Below are 16,280 nucleotides of genomic sequence, written 5' to 3'. Positions count from 1 at the left end.
ATACTTAGTACACCTAGATCAGAACTTTAAGTCATTTCAGTGCTCAGACACCCGACATCTTCCCCGTGTAAAGTTTTTGAACTTGTTTGTTTGAAAGAATACAGAGTTGTTTTTAAAAATGGTTTGTATGCCCTTATTTTCTACCACCTCAGTTTCACTAAGAAAGGCTGGTGGAAGCCAGCTCTCTAGCAGGCTTTTAATTGATCATTCACAGAGACTGAGCAGTGTGTTTTGGGATTCTTTAGAGCCTTATTACTGTGATAATCAATAAAAAGTGGCCTCCCTTCTGTCAAACCTTTGCAAATGCTGAATTTGTTAAGCAGAAGAGATCTAAACTGAGTGGAACATGTGCATCTTCTCTTTTCTTCTTTTTTTTTTTTTTTTTTAATTTCCATCTTTTAAGCAAGCTATCATAAAACTAACAAATCTTTTAATCCTGTCCTAAGAACAGAAGGCTTTTCACAGGGCATGTGTGTCTGTATTGATCCAGAATTGATTGGGGGAGCGAGTGAGTTTGTTAGAGAAGCCTTGGTAATAGCCCATTAAAGCAAAATTAATTCCCTAAACAGGTGTTCAAGAGGAGTCTTGATTGTTGCAGTTGGTATTTTTGTTAGTCCCCTGAAATTTGTCATAATCTTAATAATGTGCTGTTCAGATCAAATTGTACTTTACAGTAGCACATGGACTTGTTACTTGTTTCCTATCAGAGCTTTTGCTAGTTAGTAAATGGTTAAACTCTTGTTTTCCCTCTGGGAACTAAAAAAAAAAAAAATCAACATTTTATATGTTGAAAGGCTTGTAATTTGTGAAAGGGTATTTAATTACTTCTCTATTTTTATGTCACTTTGAACAAATTCAGAAAATAACTTGAAAAACAACAACCAAAGACCCCAGCAATGTGTCACTAAGAGGGGGGGGAAAAAAAGCATTTATAAAGCATAGCCAGTTATTCTAAATATCAGAAAGCTGCTTCAGTTATTACAGTACATTAAAAACTATTATTTCCTGACTATCTGTCAGAAATTCTGATGAAAGAATTAACTTTAAAAAAAAGGGATTGTAGTCCAGAAAATCGGGAGGTGGAGATGTGGGTTTAGCTTTGCATCTACTTGTTGCTCCATTACGTTTTGTGCTCTGGTGTACACCGTTAAAAGGTGACAGCACAACATTTGTGCAAGAGCTTACTGTTTTATTAAGGAAGACCTTTCGGACCTGATCCTGCCCTAGGAAACAGACACTTTGTTTTCTGTGTAATGCTGTGAAATCTGATAAGCAGAACAGGGCTCATAGTTGTGAGAACGAGGTGCTATTCTCAGTTTTGTCCCAAAGAGCTTAAACTAGAATATTTTTCCCCTCACGCAGTGCTGCTAGCCATGGTGAGCTTGCAGCATTGCCTGCTGGATGGGTGATGCTCAGGGGGAGCCTGTGCCCCTCTGCCCCTGTGCAGAGGCTGAGCAAACAGATAAAAATGTCCCTGGATCTCCTCAACCACCTATGCTATGAGGAGGAGCACCCAGTTACTGGGAGGAGTTAATGCTGTTAGGAAGGTACAAAAGAAATATGTACAGCAGTCCAGAAACATCAGTCTCCCCACACTAGGTGTCTGCACAGTGTTTTGCACATTTGGACAACATGGGAGAAATGTCTGCAAAGTTAAAACTGGGATGAGAGTTTGCTTTTCACTTTCCTTTGCATGGTGCTTTCTCAGACACTGTTAATGAAAGATGTCCAGAGGTGTCTGTGAGGTTAGGCTTTAATTTCAGATTCTGTGGGGCAGAGAGCAGTGAGCAGAGGCTGCCCCCCAAGCCAAGGGTTTGCAGGGGGGAATTCTTGAGTTTAGGCTGTAGCAGAGCCAGCTTCTCATCCCTGCAGCTCACCTTGCTTCCCAGATACCAGTGAGATACCGGTGAGGTTAATGCCATGTTTGGAAGGGCTCTTGGTATGGTGTGAGAACGGGGCTTTGAAAATTGTTGTTATTGTTGTTATTTTTATAATTGTATTTGCCATAATGATTTCTCTCTGTTTTTTCTCAGGCAGTTAAGGTGCAGCTGAGAATATGTAGTGTGTGTGAGTGCTAGAGAATGCAACAGAATTAGCCCAAACTGGCAACAGAATTAGCCCAAACTGAGTTCTCAGCAGTGTGAGAACATTAGGGTACTTTCTAAATAGCTAAGAAAAAGTAACATGAAGTTTATGCCAAAATGTCATCTCATCAATGCAGGGAGTGTGTGTGCATATAATCAATTTACAGAAACACTGAGAATTTGTCATCCTGTCCTTTGCAGCAGAGAAGCTCTCAGTATGTTAACGATTATTCAAGCTTAAAAATATTAATTTTGCTCTTGACCACCCATCTAAGGAAATAGCACTAAGAAAAATTGCATAATCCATTGCATAAATCATTATGCATTTGGAGTTATGTTTCTTTCATAACAAAAGTCAATGGAAATTATGTGTTTTCATCCCCTTTACTGTAACCTTTCCGCAACCAGATGAAGGACGAAAAAGTGAAGTAAGTTATACTTTGCTTTGTTCAGTGAGGCTTAGATTTCCAAACAGATAACTGTCTTGCAGTACTAAGATACTGTCTCCAAAAACATTTAAATAATTTGAGGGGTGGGGAAACTGCTTGATTTGACCCTTAAAGTGGTGTATTTTGTACCTGTAGTTGGTAATGGCTGCAGGTACAGTACTGATTGCAGAAGTTTAAGTGACAACACAGTTTGGGCTAAGATGTTTTCAGCACATTCTCTGCAAAAGCACTGTTGTTGATAAGGTTTCTGACTCAGCCTAAGGAGCAGAGCTAATGCACTGAAAAGTCATGGAGAGAAAAAGGACTATGAAATGCTTCAGATTTGATCTTTGCCAAATTTTAGTAATTTCATAAATCAAATAATGTCAACAGAGATCAAAATTGAGGACATGCAAGCCAGTTAGCTAACAAGAAAAGTGTGAATCTGCTCAGCAACATTCTCGGTGCTTCCAAGCTTGAAGGAGAAATAAGCCATTTTTCTCAGTGGGTGTAATTTAAAGAAAGTGGGAAACAAGGATCAGTGTATCTGCCCAGCCTTTCAGATCAATGTTGATAATAGCACAAATAAGAATGGAGTATGCTTTTTCTCTGTTGGCTCTATGCTTTCACCAACACTCCAGTTAAGCTTTTTCTGCACAAGTATGTCCAGGATGATGCGATGCTGGTCCTTGTAATAGTTTATAATTTGTAAAGAGTGCAAGGTGACTGTGAAAGCAGTAGAACAGCAGTACAAAATTACATTTCAGTTTTAATACAGTTGAGGATTCTCAAGGTAGTAATTAATTTCATCTTTTTCATTTTCATACTGTAGTGTCTAGTAAGTGAATACCAGCTTACTGGTAAATCCTAACTCCTCATTTTAGTGAGTGGTCTCTAGTCATGCAAACCATACCAGATGGGAGAAAGAAAGATTTCAGGGAATATATTTAATACATGACTCTGCCAGTGTACACTGAAAGTTAAAGTACTCAATAATGGTCTCGAAGTGTAACTGTCCTTCTGCAATAGCAAAATATGGCATTTTCTGCCTTCAAGCTATAAATCTATGGTGGATTAGGAACAAGCTAATAATGAACATCTGGCAGACAGGCATAATTTGTTTGCATCGGTGTTACTCATATCCCTGTTTGGTAGTCAAATACCATTTGGTTCTACAGTATTTTCAAGGTGGGGATTAATTCCCTAGGCGAATATCACATTATCTGTACAGATCTGGAGACATAAAGTATGTGCAATGATACTTTAACAAAACTGAAATTGGTTCTTTACTTTTCTTAAAAGATGCGTTTTATTGTTAATGTTGTTAATGTATACCAGGTACAGAGGAAGAAGAAACACTATAATTTTTCAGAGTTTTTTATAATTGAAATAGTTTTTCTTTGCTTTGTTGAATAGAGGAATAGGCGCTGAGTGTCTCGCTTGTGTCTCTCCAGCCTTTTACACTGTGCAGGGTCATATATGGTGCTTTAAGTCATCATTCCTGCAAATGGTAATTCAAGAGTGCATGCATACAGTATTAATGGAGGAGTACCTCAGATGACTGCATGGGGTAGCAGATCTCTTTCTGTCCTTATGGCTGCTTGGGGCAGACTCATTGTACATTTTCCTGTTGAAGGGAATTGTTTCCTGCCATGCCTCTACAAAGCTACACTTGTGATTTAGATTGCTCTCAAGATTGGCTATAACAGATTATATGACGCATTCTTCTAGAGAGGGGCAAGTGGTCCTGCTGTGTGCTTAGCCTTGCCAAGACAGTAAGATTAGGCAGACTGGCAGGTGGGAGTCTGGGAACCAAAGGTGTTAGTTTAGGCTACAGGGAAAACACTAGACATGGCAGATCAAGGTCATTCACTGTTATTCTCCACTCAAAACAAAGATTCCATGTGGGTATTGGGATGAGCAATGTCAGGCCATACTTGACAGATAATTAAATTGGAGGATCATATGGGATGCAACAAACAACAGTCCTTGAGGATACTGAATACAGCAGACAGAGAATTGAAACAAGGAACAATATTGGTTGTTTTTGTACAATTCAGTGAGGTTGGTGTTGCTCTTGAACAATTTCTCTTAGCTAATTACTTAAAAGGTTTTGACCAAGAAATAAAAGATAAATTATGACCAACTGAAATAGAAATATACCTGATGTTTTAATGAGATTTATCAGACATTCTTCTTTAGTAAGAGAGCACCAGTGTTACTCTGTCCAGACAGCATCTGCGTTTCCACATAGACATTTTTATCTTTGCTTCAGTGTTATTACATACATATGAAGCAAAAGTACTTGTTGATATGAGGGACAAGTTACTAATAGTGGTGCAAATAGTGAGACAAGTCTGTTGCTCTTCTCCTTCCTCAAAACATCTAACAGACAACTCTACTGCCATCCATGGCTTCTCCAAGAACCTCCACTTCGCTATTAATTTCTTCCATGCTGGTACCATGTTTAGAAAAACAGTGTTGAATTTCTTCTTGCTAATACTGTTTCTAACTCTGAGAAGCAGAAAAAAATGTACTGAGTCTGTTTATCTGCACGTTTTTCAAATGAAATTGTATTGAATTTATACAGAGGTCATACAGGATATTTGCCACTGCTAGAAATTACTTAGAATGGACATTAGTGTTTGTAAGAATTGAATGTAAATCCACTTACTCCTTTTGCAGTGATTTCTGTCTGAATTGTATCTTTTAAAAATACTACTGAAGGTCCAGTCTTCCCAGTCTAACTGTTTCTGACCCCATTAGCTGTTGGAAGAAGTGTTAAAAATACAGAAAACTGTAATAGAAAGAAAAGATATGTGTATTGCAGACTTGTGTTGCCATTGATTTCTTGGAATAAGATTTTTCTATTCATGTTTCATGTTGAAGTACTAGAACAGTTCCAGGTGTGTACTTCCCTTGTGACATGGAGTCAGTCTGTGGAAGTACTGAACAGAATATTTAGGTATCTTAAGTAGGTGGCACTTAATGCTTCTGATGCAAGAAATTGGCAATGTGGTCACGTGTAAGGATGCCATTTTTAATTTCTGATTAGGAGTGCCCCTAGGAGATTTTGTGTTCTGCCAGATTGGAAACTTTATATTGGATAAAGTCACTAAACTCCAGGAAGGAGATGGACAGCAGTGATCATAAGCATGACCTACTATATATATTTAAGGAAGCAGCTTAGACAAGTGTCTCCTGCTCCTCCAGTAGAACAAGTTGCCATTGCATAAGCAGCACTAACCAGCTTGTATAATTAATGAAATATCAAGCCATTTAATTCAAAAACAATTCTTGAGGAAGCTAACCAGGGATACTGAATTTTTGAGGATGTAGTTTGTGCTTACAAAGACTGTATTTCATGAATAGCAGTAACCAGCAATAACAAGAAGCTATTGATCTTTACGATAAATTTAGGGGAAAATTCTGCATCCCTTTGCTGCGTCTTCTGCCCACTCTGTCAGCTCTATGTTGTGTATGTGTTGCATGTGCAGAGGCAGGTGTGAGCAGAGTGGGGGCAGGATGGAGATAATAGCCTCTGCTAATCCCCCACTGGCATAGTGTCTATTAGGAGTCAGTGATGTAATTAGAGTTGAAACCCTGCTGTCTCTCATCTCTCAATGTCACATGGCCACCAGTCTATCCGAGCATAATTTGTCCATCATGGAGAAATGTAGCCTGAATATAAATCTGCTCTTTTGCTGTCTTGTAGACGGGTTTGATACAACATTAAGATTGTAGCTCATTCCCCCACTCCACTTTCAGAATATTGGCAGACCTGAGATGCCTGTATCCAGGAATGGCTTCCAAGTACTACTGCTTCCTTGTTTTAGAGAAGAGGGATATGTGTTCCTCTATAATTTGAGGTTGTCATAATTATACTCAAATTAGGCCATACAAATACTATTTGCCTTCTTTACTTTCTCCTGATTTACTCACCAGACTCTATAAAGTTTAAGCATTTTAAGCTCAGTTAACTTTAAGTGTTTTGTCTAATTTGGACTTTCCTTTCTGGAGAACCTCTGGAAGCATAGCCTTAGGAAGGCATTTGAATTTAAACTGTTACTGAGCTGACCCTGTAGCATGTTAGTTGCAGGAAGATGATGGCCACTCCTCTTGCAGCATCCGGCAACAGCCTTCTGCTGACCTGAGTCTTGCTGGTTGCCCTCCAAGTGACTGGTGTCCCAAGTCCCCAAGCTGTGCCAGCCCATACTGCTGTGAGGGCTGCATAAAGACATCAACCTCCATGTCTAACCTTATGCCAACCTACAGATGGATTCAGCAAGCTAGTGGTAAGGGATAGTGTTACAGGCAGCTGCATCCAAAGGGCTCTTCTTCATTGCACTCAAAAATTCCACTCAGACAGCTGGCAGTTGATGCAAAAACGGGAGGAGTGGCTGCAACACCAGTGCTACCCATTCAGAGCCACCTAGGCAGGCTAGGAAAGTGGGATGAGAGGAATCTTGAAGTTCATCAAAGGGAAAGGCCAAATTCTGCATGAGGGGATGAGTAATAAACACAGCAGTGCAGGCCCAACTGGCAGGAAACTGCTTTGCACTGGAGTACCTGGGGGTTCGTGGTGGGCAGCAAGTTGCATACAGGCCAGCAGTGTGTTCTTGAAGCAAGGGAGTTAAATGGCATCTGGTCTGCTTTAGGAAAATCATCACCAGCAGCTTGAGGGATATGATCCTTCCTTTCTGTTCTGCTCTAGTGAAACATCTGCAGTGTTGGGTCCAGTTCTGGGCTCCCCAACAGAAGAAAGACACAGACATCCTGGAGTAAGCCTGGCAAAGGGCCAGAGAGACGATGAACCGGAGCATCTCTTCTGTGAGGAGTAACTGAGAAAACTGGGACTCTTCAGCTTTGAAGCAGAGAAGGCTCAAGGGGGCATATCAGTTTGTGTGAATACCTGATCCCCCACACTGCAGAAGACAGGGCCAGACTCCTCTCAGTTCCCAGTGACAGAACTAGAGGCAGTGAGCACAAATAGAAGTACAGGAGATTCCTTCTGAGAACAATAAAAGAGTATTTTCTTTTCACTGTGGAGGTGACAGAGCAGAACAGTTGCACATATTGCCCAGAAAGGTTGTGGAGTCTCCATCCCTGGAGATACTCAAAAGCTGTCTGGGCATGGTTCTGGACATCTGGCTCTAGGTGGCCCTGTGTTGAGCAGGGGTGTTGCAGCAGTTGACTTCCAGAAATTACTTCCAACCTCAGCCATTGTGGGATTCTATGAAATGTTTATTACGCTCCACTAATCTTACACAGTTATACCTGTAGTGCACTACACTGTAGTGCACTTTCCTCTCCCCCCTCAAAGGGAATCTGACATCTCTGTGTTACATCTTCACAGTGAGATTTTTCAGAAGGTAAAGTTATGAACTGTAACTCCATTAGTTATGAGTCATGGAAACATTGATTTTGAAACATTTGTATTTTACCCTGTTTAAAAGTTGTTTGTGGTTACAATTACTTTTTGCTTGCCATCAGTATTGTTTTGGTTTTTTGCTCAAATTGAAAATATGCTTGTGTTTTCAAAACAAATGTCATTGTGGGAAAAGAATCAAGCATTGCCAATTTTTTTCACAGCAGGAATATTTTCACTGGCTGGATCTGGTAAACCACTTCTGAAGAGAAAATTTCATTCTAACACTACATGTACACACACACACACATAAACATATTTGAACATCCACGTATTTTGCTTTAAATTCAGGCTACATTCAGGCTACATTAAGTATTCCTGTGGAACACATCCAGGTCAGGCATAAAATTTGGGCTGTATGTTGCTCATACCTTTCTGCTTTGAAACAAAGCATCTGTCAGTAAATGTTTCTTACTACCAAGTCCCCCAGTCACACTGAAACCTGGGGTCTCATCTGCAGTGTACAAGTATATTGAGGTTTTTTCTGATATACAGAACAGAAACATATTGTAACATATTGTATGCCTTCACTGCTATTTTATTATTTCACATCAAATCTTTTGAAGTAATGAGTATTTGCTGATGTAGTATTTCACTCAGGAGAGAGAAATCATGTTCCAACTTTTTCTCTTGACGAGCAGACACTGAATCAGTGTGAAGAATAGAAAATCTTATAGACTGTGATTAATTAAGTCTGTAGCGTAGTACAAACTTTTATTCAGGAAATTCAGTGAGTTCAGAAGTATGGCACTGGTAGACAGGATACGCAGTGGATTTTAATACAGCCTTTTTCTATCCAATGTATCCTGTAATTTTGTATGGAGTTTACATGCCACATCCTCTTTTTCTTTGCAGGGTACATACCCAGTTACTTAGACAAGGATGAGCTATGTGTAGTATGCGGGGACAAAGCCACCGGATATCATTATCGCTGCATCACTTGCGAAGGTTGCAAGGTAAATGGCACAGTGGGAAAGTGGGAATCAGAAATAGCTCTCCAGCTCCTCCATTATACAGACTTCCTGAATTGTGCTGTCAAATCAAATAAAGACAGATTAGAAGCTAATAAGAACATCCAGTACTGATGATAAGCCGTATCTGACCATGCTGCTGTTCTTCATATGCATAAGGACTATAGTTGGTTTTTGCCGTGTTTGCTTCTGAAAAGAAAACAAGAAATTTAGATTGTTGTTGCTGCTGTTTAACAGTTAGCTTTTGAATTTCCATTTTTTAATGTTTCTTTATCCATGTTCGCATCCAGGGTACATCAGCATGTTCCCAGCTACTCCACTGAAGCTGTTTATGCAATAGCTAAGGTTCTGCTTATGTTCATGAAGTCTGTAGCGATTAGCAGTGTTCCAGTGCCTCTCACCATCCCTGTGAAGAAGCAAAAATCAAAATCCTTTCCACATGCTCATGTTACAGTAACATCCATCAATTTGGGAAGCATTGACAACCAATTAAAATAGTTTCAAAAAGATTTTGACTTCTTTAACTTAAGCATATTGAAATGTGCTTTCAGCCCTAAAATGCATCTCCAAGAATACATGCAAAATTAAATTTAAAAAGAAATTGCTTTGGGCAAGTAAATAAAAAAATGGAGTAACACAATCAGACACATCTTACATGATTTCACTGCCATGAATTTGCCTGAATAGCTTGAGATTCTGTAAGAAAGCTATTCTTTCCTCCAGAAAGTAAAAAAAAAAAAAAAAATGTTTTTCTAAACAAATGGGACCACACATGTCTTGGGCTAGTGTCATGAGACTAAGCCATGAAAGTCTCATTCTGTTCACGCACAAAGTCTGGAACATTTGGATCTGATATTTAGGGTTTGGATTGGCTTTAGAGCTCCTCATCACAGTAACTCTTGTGTTGAAGTAGTTCTTTTGGTTGTACATCATTTCCCTAAGTTACATTTGTGAAATACACAGAGACCTAAATATCCTATGTATAGCAGATTCATGGTAATATTCATAATGGTTTTATACATATACTTACATACAAAGTATAAAAAAGTACTTATATCTTTAAAAAAAACTTTGGAGCTGCGCAAGTGGTTCTTACACATTTACATCCTGAATACAATATACAGATGATAACAATACATGTATGGATGTGATTTAATTTAGATATAATGGGAAGTAAGCAGTACTGGGGCAGTATGAAGTATACTTAGCTCCCAGCTGAACAGCTGTACCTATTGCAAGCTTTCCTGCTAAGGTTTTCATTACTTCAAGTCAAGTAGTTCTTTTTATGCCTACCAGCTATTTTAGAGACATAACATACAAATTTGCTTTTATCTTCACATACAGTTCGTCTCACTGACGTACAATTTTAAATAATGCTTATGCACACAAGGACCTGAGATAACAATTTGCAAAAGTAATTATTTTCTTGGAGGAGCTGCATACACATTTCAAGCTGTATGATATATCAACAAAATTATATGATTTATCAATGCACAATATATATAATAAATTTTCAATTAATTTGATGTTTACTAGTTGCTTCCACTCAAAGTCACTTTAGTTTTGTAACAAGCATAATCAAGGCTGACAACCAAAGATTTGCTTTGGCAAGTGCTTTCATGAACAAAGCATCCTCACACGATTTCTGAAGAGTAAATTGTGAGGAATTTAAACACAAATAAATGAGCAGTGAGTTCTGACATCACTGAAATGTTTTTCCTGACTTTACCCATTGCATCTACTGCTATATATGTGTGTAGTAAAGGAGTTTAGAAGGAGTTACTGCTTACTGTACAATGTGCTTTCTTTTATTGATGAGAATAACCCTTCTGTGGTGAAGTGTTTAGAGAGATTCCTTAACATGTATCTAGAGATGAACAAAGAAGGATTTTTGCAAAATTTTTCGGAGAAATGCAAAGAAGTGAGAAGGTGAAATGGGCTGTCCCAGCAGAGGTGATGGAGACCCTTGCTATCATAAAGCTACAGCTACATGAAATCCCACGCAAGGTTTAGAAAGCAGAAGCTCACTCGCTGAGATTCATTAGAGAGTTTTCTAGCTCTTGTTTCATAACTATTGATAACCCTGTGACCCTGGTTGTCCACAGCCATCTTAGGTGTTCAGGAAGGGGTGGAGCAGATCCTGCCTCTAGGAATTCGTCTCAGGGTTGAGAACAGAACAAAAACTGGGTGTTCAGTAGATGAGACTTTGAGACTTATTCCAAACCCTACATAAGGATATCTTGCCTGTGATTTCCTGGATTTTATCTTACCACAACTGGTCCCAGTCGTGCAAAGGCTCCCACACAAGCTTTATGCCACACAGTTTAATTAACATTTCAGGTTTTACCATAATTAAGGAAGAAAGAGTTGTACTCTTTGCTCAAGCTGAACCTCGTAAGATAAAACTCTAATGAGGACAAGTCTCTTCATTGTTTTCACAGGAGTTAGGAGTACAAGCTGAAATGCAGACTTATCTGTACATGTTAATTCAACATTTTGTGTTAAAAGAAATTGCGCACTGCTGTAAGATTTTATTGGGTATTATTTAACATGATTTAAAACCAGACCTTTCGCCTACTGAAGTGAAGAGACTATTCATTAGACAAAATCCCAGCTGAAGAGACTATTCACAAGGTAAAATCTCCCTTGAATTTTGCTATTGTTTTGACTAAAAGCAAAGCCATTCTGAGCAGCCTCAGTCAAACAGGACCAGAGTGTCAGTGTGTTCTCTGTGTCAAGGTAATCCCGAGCTGCATTGCTGAATCTAGACAGTCTCAAATAATGGTGAAACTTGAAATTAAAGTGAAGTCTAAATTTTCTGCTTTACAGCCTATCTTGTTCGTATCTTGCAGTCTTGGGGAGGTTATCCAGCCCTTGCAAAAGTCAGTGAGAAAAGTCATGTTGAAATTAATGCCAGGATTTTACTCATAATGTTCAGAGATAACTTTTATCTGATTTTATTACCTCCAGCAAGGTTTTATGGGGCGTTTGAATGAGTGAATTCAGTGGGATTGTGTTAGTTCATATGGTCTTAGGATCTGTTTAAATTTGCAGGATAGATCTGTATTATGATAGATAGATAGATAGATAGATACATAGATACATAGATACATAGACAGACGAGTCTTTGGTGGTGATGGGGCTTTTGGGGCTTTTGAAATTCTGTGGTAAATACAAATTAAATCTGCTTCTCAGAAATACAAATAATTTGTAAATTAGGGATGCTTTCAGTTTAGAACCAAACTCAAAGATTGTGTAGACTGTATTTGCAAAATCTTTTTCTTGCCCAGATTTGGTTGGTTATTTGGCTTTTATGGAAATAAAGGAGTGGAACTGTTTGTCCTCAATCCTTTAATAGCACAAAGACACCACCATACTTACTATTTGCAGAAGCTGCTTTTTAATTAAAACTATGTGTATGCCTTTCAATATCCTTCAAAATAATTACAGAGTTTGAAAAGGGGCTCAAAAAATACTTCATATACAAAAAAAAATTTAACAGTAAAAAATAAGACTACAAGAAGACAAGTACACAGTATTTGTGTCTCAAGACAGCACTACTTGCACCTTTACTTATCTAAGGTGTCTTTATGTTTTTAATTGTTAAGAAAAATCAAGAGAAATGCCGTACACTATAAAACTGGTTTGAGAGCTTTGAGAATTTTTGGTAATGAAGTGTGTTATCTTGCATACTTAGGTACATGCCTAACAAATCAAGCAGCTCCCAATTTTTAAAAACTGCTCAGTGCTAATGCTTTCCTATGTATTTTTTTTTTGCACCTAGGGTTTTTTTAGAAGAACCATTCAGAAGAACCTCCATCCAACCTATTCCTGTAAATATGAAGGAAAATGTGTGATAGACAAAGTAACAAGAAATCAGTGCCAGGAATGTCGCTTCAAAAAGTGTATCTTTGTTGGCATGGCAACAGATTGTAAGTATATTTTCCTGGTTTTTCTTTATTTTATTTTTTTTTCAGTGTCTGTGTTTGCTTAAAGTATGTTGATTGATGAAGCTTGTGAAATTAAAGTAGAACTGCCAGCCCTTTTCTGGTTTTAATAATACCAAGGAATCATACTCGTTGCATTAAGCCACTTTCACAGGGCTGTAATTTTCTGTTTATCCTTCATCAGGCTGCACCTTCTCCTGGCCTTACCAAGCTGAGTAACAATAGGAATGTTCACTCTTTGGAGGAGAGGAGGGAGAAATGCATCTGGACGGACACTTTGCTTGAGATAAAAACATCTTGTTTAGAAAATTCTGGAGGATGTGAAATTGAATGTCATTGTATGAGTCATCCTGCAGTTGTTTGTTTTATTTTTAGCCCTGAAGAAGTTATCTGCTGGAAAGATTTTGAGTCTCTTCTAAAGAACTAGAAAATATGGCTGTAAGATTAATCCTTAGGGGTCTTCTTTTCCTGCCATTGCACAGGGATTTACACCGATAACTTCAATTACTACAAATGGGAGGAAGTCACATAAAGCCCCCAGAAGTGATATAAATCCTCTTGTGCCTTCATGGTTGTTGCCAGTATTATCCTTTGCAGAAGAACTGACAGGAAAACAGGCCCAGTAAACAACAGAAGAATAGTCTAACTTGGTATTTTCATTGCTAATGTAATGTATATCAGTGCCCTCTGTCTAGAGGGAAATAGAATAAAGGAGACAATTTCATTATAGCCAGGTAGACCTTCAGGAGAGGGGCTGGATACCAGTGAAGGGGTAAGCAGAGCAGCCCTGGGGCCTGTGTATCTGGAGTCACTGAAAGTAAGGGGCTTTACAGGAACACCACTTGTGGGGATTAGGGAAAGAGCCAAAGGTATCTTGACCTGATTGTGTCATGCTTCAGCCAGATGACCCTTCTATGAATAAGTGCTTCCACTTTCTTAGATCCATTTTACCTTCTGTTGGCATCCAAGTACATGTTCTGCACTTCAGGGCAGTGAGTGTGAACATGCTGATATGACTTCAAAGAAAACAGAAGTGCATCTTTCCCAATATGGATTACTCCAAGTCCGTTATAGGAGCACTTGGACACCTCACAAAGCTTTTGCATATTAGTTTTATTGGTGGAACAACCCCTTGAGGGCCGTGGCAGTATACAGGGCATTACCAGGACGGTAAGTCACTCTTTGCTATCCAGGCTTCTGAGAAAACAGTTTGAAGGGAGAAGTAAGAGAACTGTCTCAACTGTTGGTCTTGCCAACGTACTTCCTTACTGATTAGTTAAGGTGTTTGTAAGCAACTATTACCTTAGGCACACAAAAGACCAGAGTTTTGACAGTCTTACGAGCTTCCTGCCATTTTTGTATGTTTTTTCCCCTGCTAGTGGTGTTGGATGACAGCAAGAGGTTGGCAAAGAGGAAGCTGATAGAAGAAAATCGAGAGAAGAGACGTCGGGAAGAGCTGCAGAAAACCATTGGGCACAAACCAGAGCCAACAGATGAGGAATGGGAGCTCATCAAAATTGTCACTGAAGCACATGTGGCCACCAATGCACAGGGAAGCCACTGGAAGCAGAAAAGGAAATTTCTGGTATGGGCTGTAGCCTTGTACGCTGCTCTTAAAGCCGGGTTCTGTTCTTTCTTCTGCAGTGCTTTCCCAGCATTACAACCCCAAAGAGATTTTATCACCAGTGTTTTTTTGTGAAAAAAGGATGATTTTGTGTAGTTATTACTTCATTTTTCGTGTCTGAACCTCAGTGTTAGATCAGACTATGTCTTTCAAAAGATAAACAGCCTGTTGCTATGTTAAGGCTTACTCAGCTGGATACTTTTATTATTATGTGCTATTTATTATTATGTGCTATGATAAGAAAAAGTAGAAAAACTGTTTCTCTCCTGACTGAGAACAGAAGCAGTCTATAATTCATACTGTATGTTTTTAATATATTCTATTTAGGGATAGTTGTCTTTATTGGGGACTATCATAAAACATATTGAAAGTGTTAAAGCAATATAAATTTCTAGATAAAAGCTGGTGCTTTTGGTTAATAACTCAGGGGTTTTGCCTCTTTTGGTTGATGGTGAATACAGTAATGAAAATAAATTCAGCAAGGAAAATTAATTTCAGTGAGAACAGGATGATACATATACCATACCATTGGGATTGCAGCCTACAAAACAACTCAGACTTTCATCCTACAACTAAGGGTCAGAAAATAAATGGTGATTTGTGGTGCTCAACCTTAAAAATGGATTTATTTGATTTTTCTAAATCGATTTTTAAGGGAAATAAGTGCAGAATGCAAAATGCTTGTACCACAAAAAAGAGGGATTAGAGACTGCATTTCAGAAATACACAGGAGTCTTTAACAGTCAGTATACTAAATCAGATAAAACACACTCATCTTTTTGCAAGCCTAGGCTCCTACTGCGTAATTCACCGTGGGAATTTCAACTCACTGTTGAATTGCTAAGAGAAATTATGTACTCAAAGCAGCTGATCTCTTTTCTAATGTTGGGGGTTTTTTAATGCCAGTGACACCATCTAAATTTCTATATGAATGGCTCGTGTTCATAGTAATCTACAGTCAGGAAACCACAGCCAGTAATCACTGGCAAGAACCAAGAAAGCACTTTCCAGGGGTGTTGCAGAGCAAGGTGTGAGCAGATCAAGAAGCAACTGCAGTAGTACTTTTGGTTGCTTAGACAGGAGTGCTGTTCTTCACTGGTATCAGCTGGTTTGGGATAAAACCTAGGGAGCTAGAGTTTGGGCTGGGAATGAGCTGTTGAAGAGCAGGAGAAGCTGACAGTCTGCCCCAGGAGCTATGGATCTGTCCTTACGTGGCTGAGGCAGGTTCTTTGACAACAGGGAGTTCATTGGGGTCCACACCTCCTTTCCTCTTGAGTTAGGTGGAAGGAGCTCCCCTCCAGTGTGTTAGCTTTAGCTGGCTCTCCTGACTTGCTTTGCCTTTCCCAAGAAAATGCTGTGCTCTTCCTTTTTCTCCATAACAATGGTTCATGTGGTTTAAGCATTCGGTATTTTTTGCATGGAAGCGATGAAGGTTGTTTATCATGAGCACACAAACAATGTGGTTTAGTTACCCAAGATTCAGGAAGGGAGAGAGCCTAGAAATGAGTTTATTTGAGTTTTTTAGTAGAAACCATCAGATAATTGAGCCCAGTCTTTTTCATTGTTCTTTTACAATTGGTGCTTGCTTTAGTAACACATTGCTGAGTTTTTTTCTTGTAAGAAGTTAGATTTGGATTCAGATTGGTTACAGAAGGACCTTTTATGATGTGTTTCTTTAAAAAAGTGGTTGAACACAAGTTTTTATTACAGACAGCACTTTCAGCACCTTCCCTGTTTAAGTGTCTTCTATAAATGTCATGGGGCCCATCAGTCTTAAAGGTCTGTTTCTCTGGATTTT

General features: G+C 38.9%; 1 protein-coding gene across 5 annotated transcripts in view; it reads left to right on the top strand.

Annotated features, from left to right (window-relative positions):
• THRB (thyroid hormone receptor beta) overlaps nt 1–16,280 on the top strand; it is a 156,461-nt gene that overhangs the window by 127,907 nt on the left and 12,274 nt on the right. For all 5 annotated transcript variants that reach the window (XM_041466629.1, XM_041466628.1, XM_041466627.1 and 2 more), the window contains 3 exons: nt 8,796–8,896; nt 12,696–12,843; nt 14,238–14,443. In XM_041466629.1, the coding sequence (XP_041322563.1) occupies nt 8,796–8,896; nt 12,696–12,843; nt 14,238–14,443 (455 nt within the window). The remainder of the gene's footprint in view (nt 1–8,795; nt 8,897–12,695; nt 12,844–14,237; nt 14,444–16,280) is intronic.

Source organism: Pyrgilauda ruficollis, unplaced genomic scaffold (genome assembly GCF_017590135.1).
Source record: "Pyrgilauda ruficollis isolate IOZ18807 unplaced genomic scaffold, ASM1759013v1 scaffold2, whole genome shotgun sequence".
Classification (NCBI taxonomy): domain Eukaryota; kingdom Metazoa; phylum Chordata; class Aves; order Passeriformes; family Passeridae; genus Pyrgilauda; species Pyrgilauda ruficollis.
Note: the sequence above shows the minus strand (reverse complement) of the source record. Positions and strands in the feature narration are given on the sequence as shown.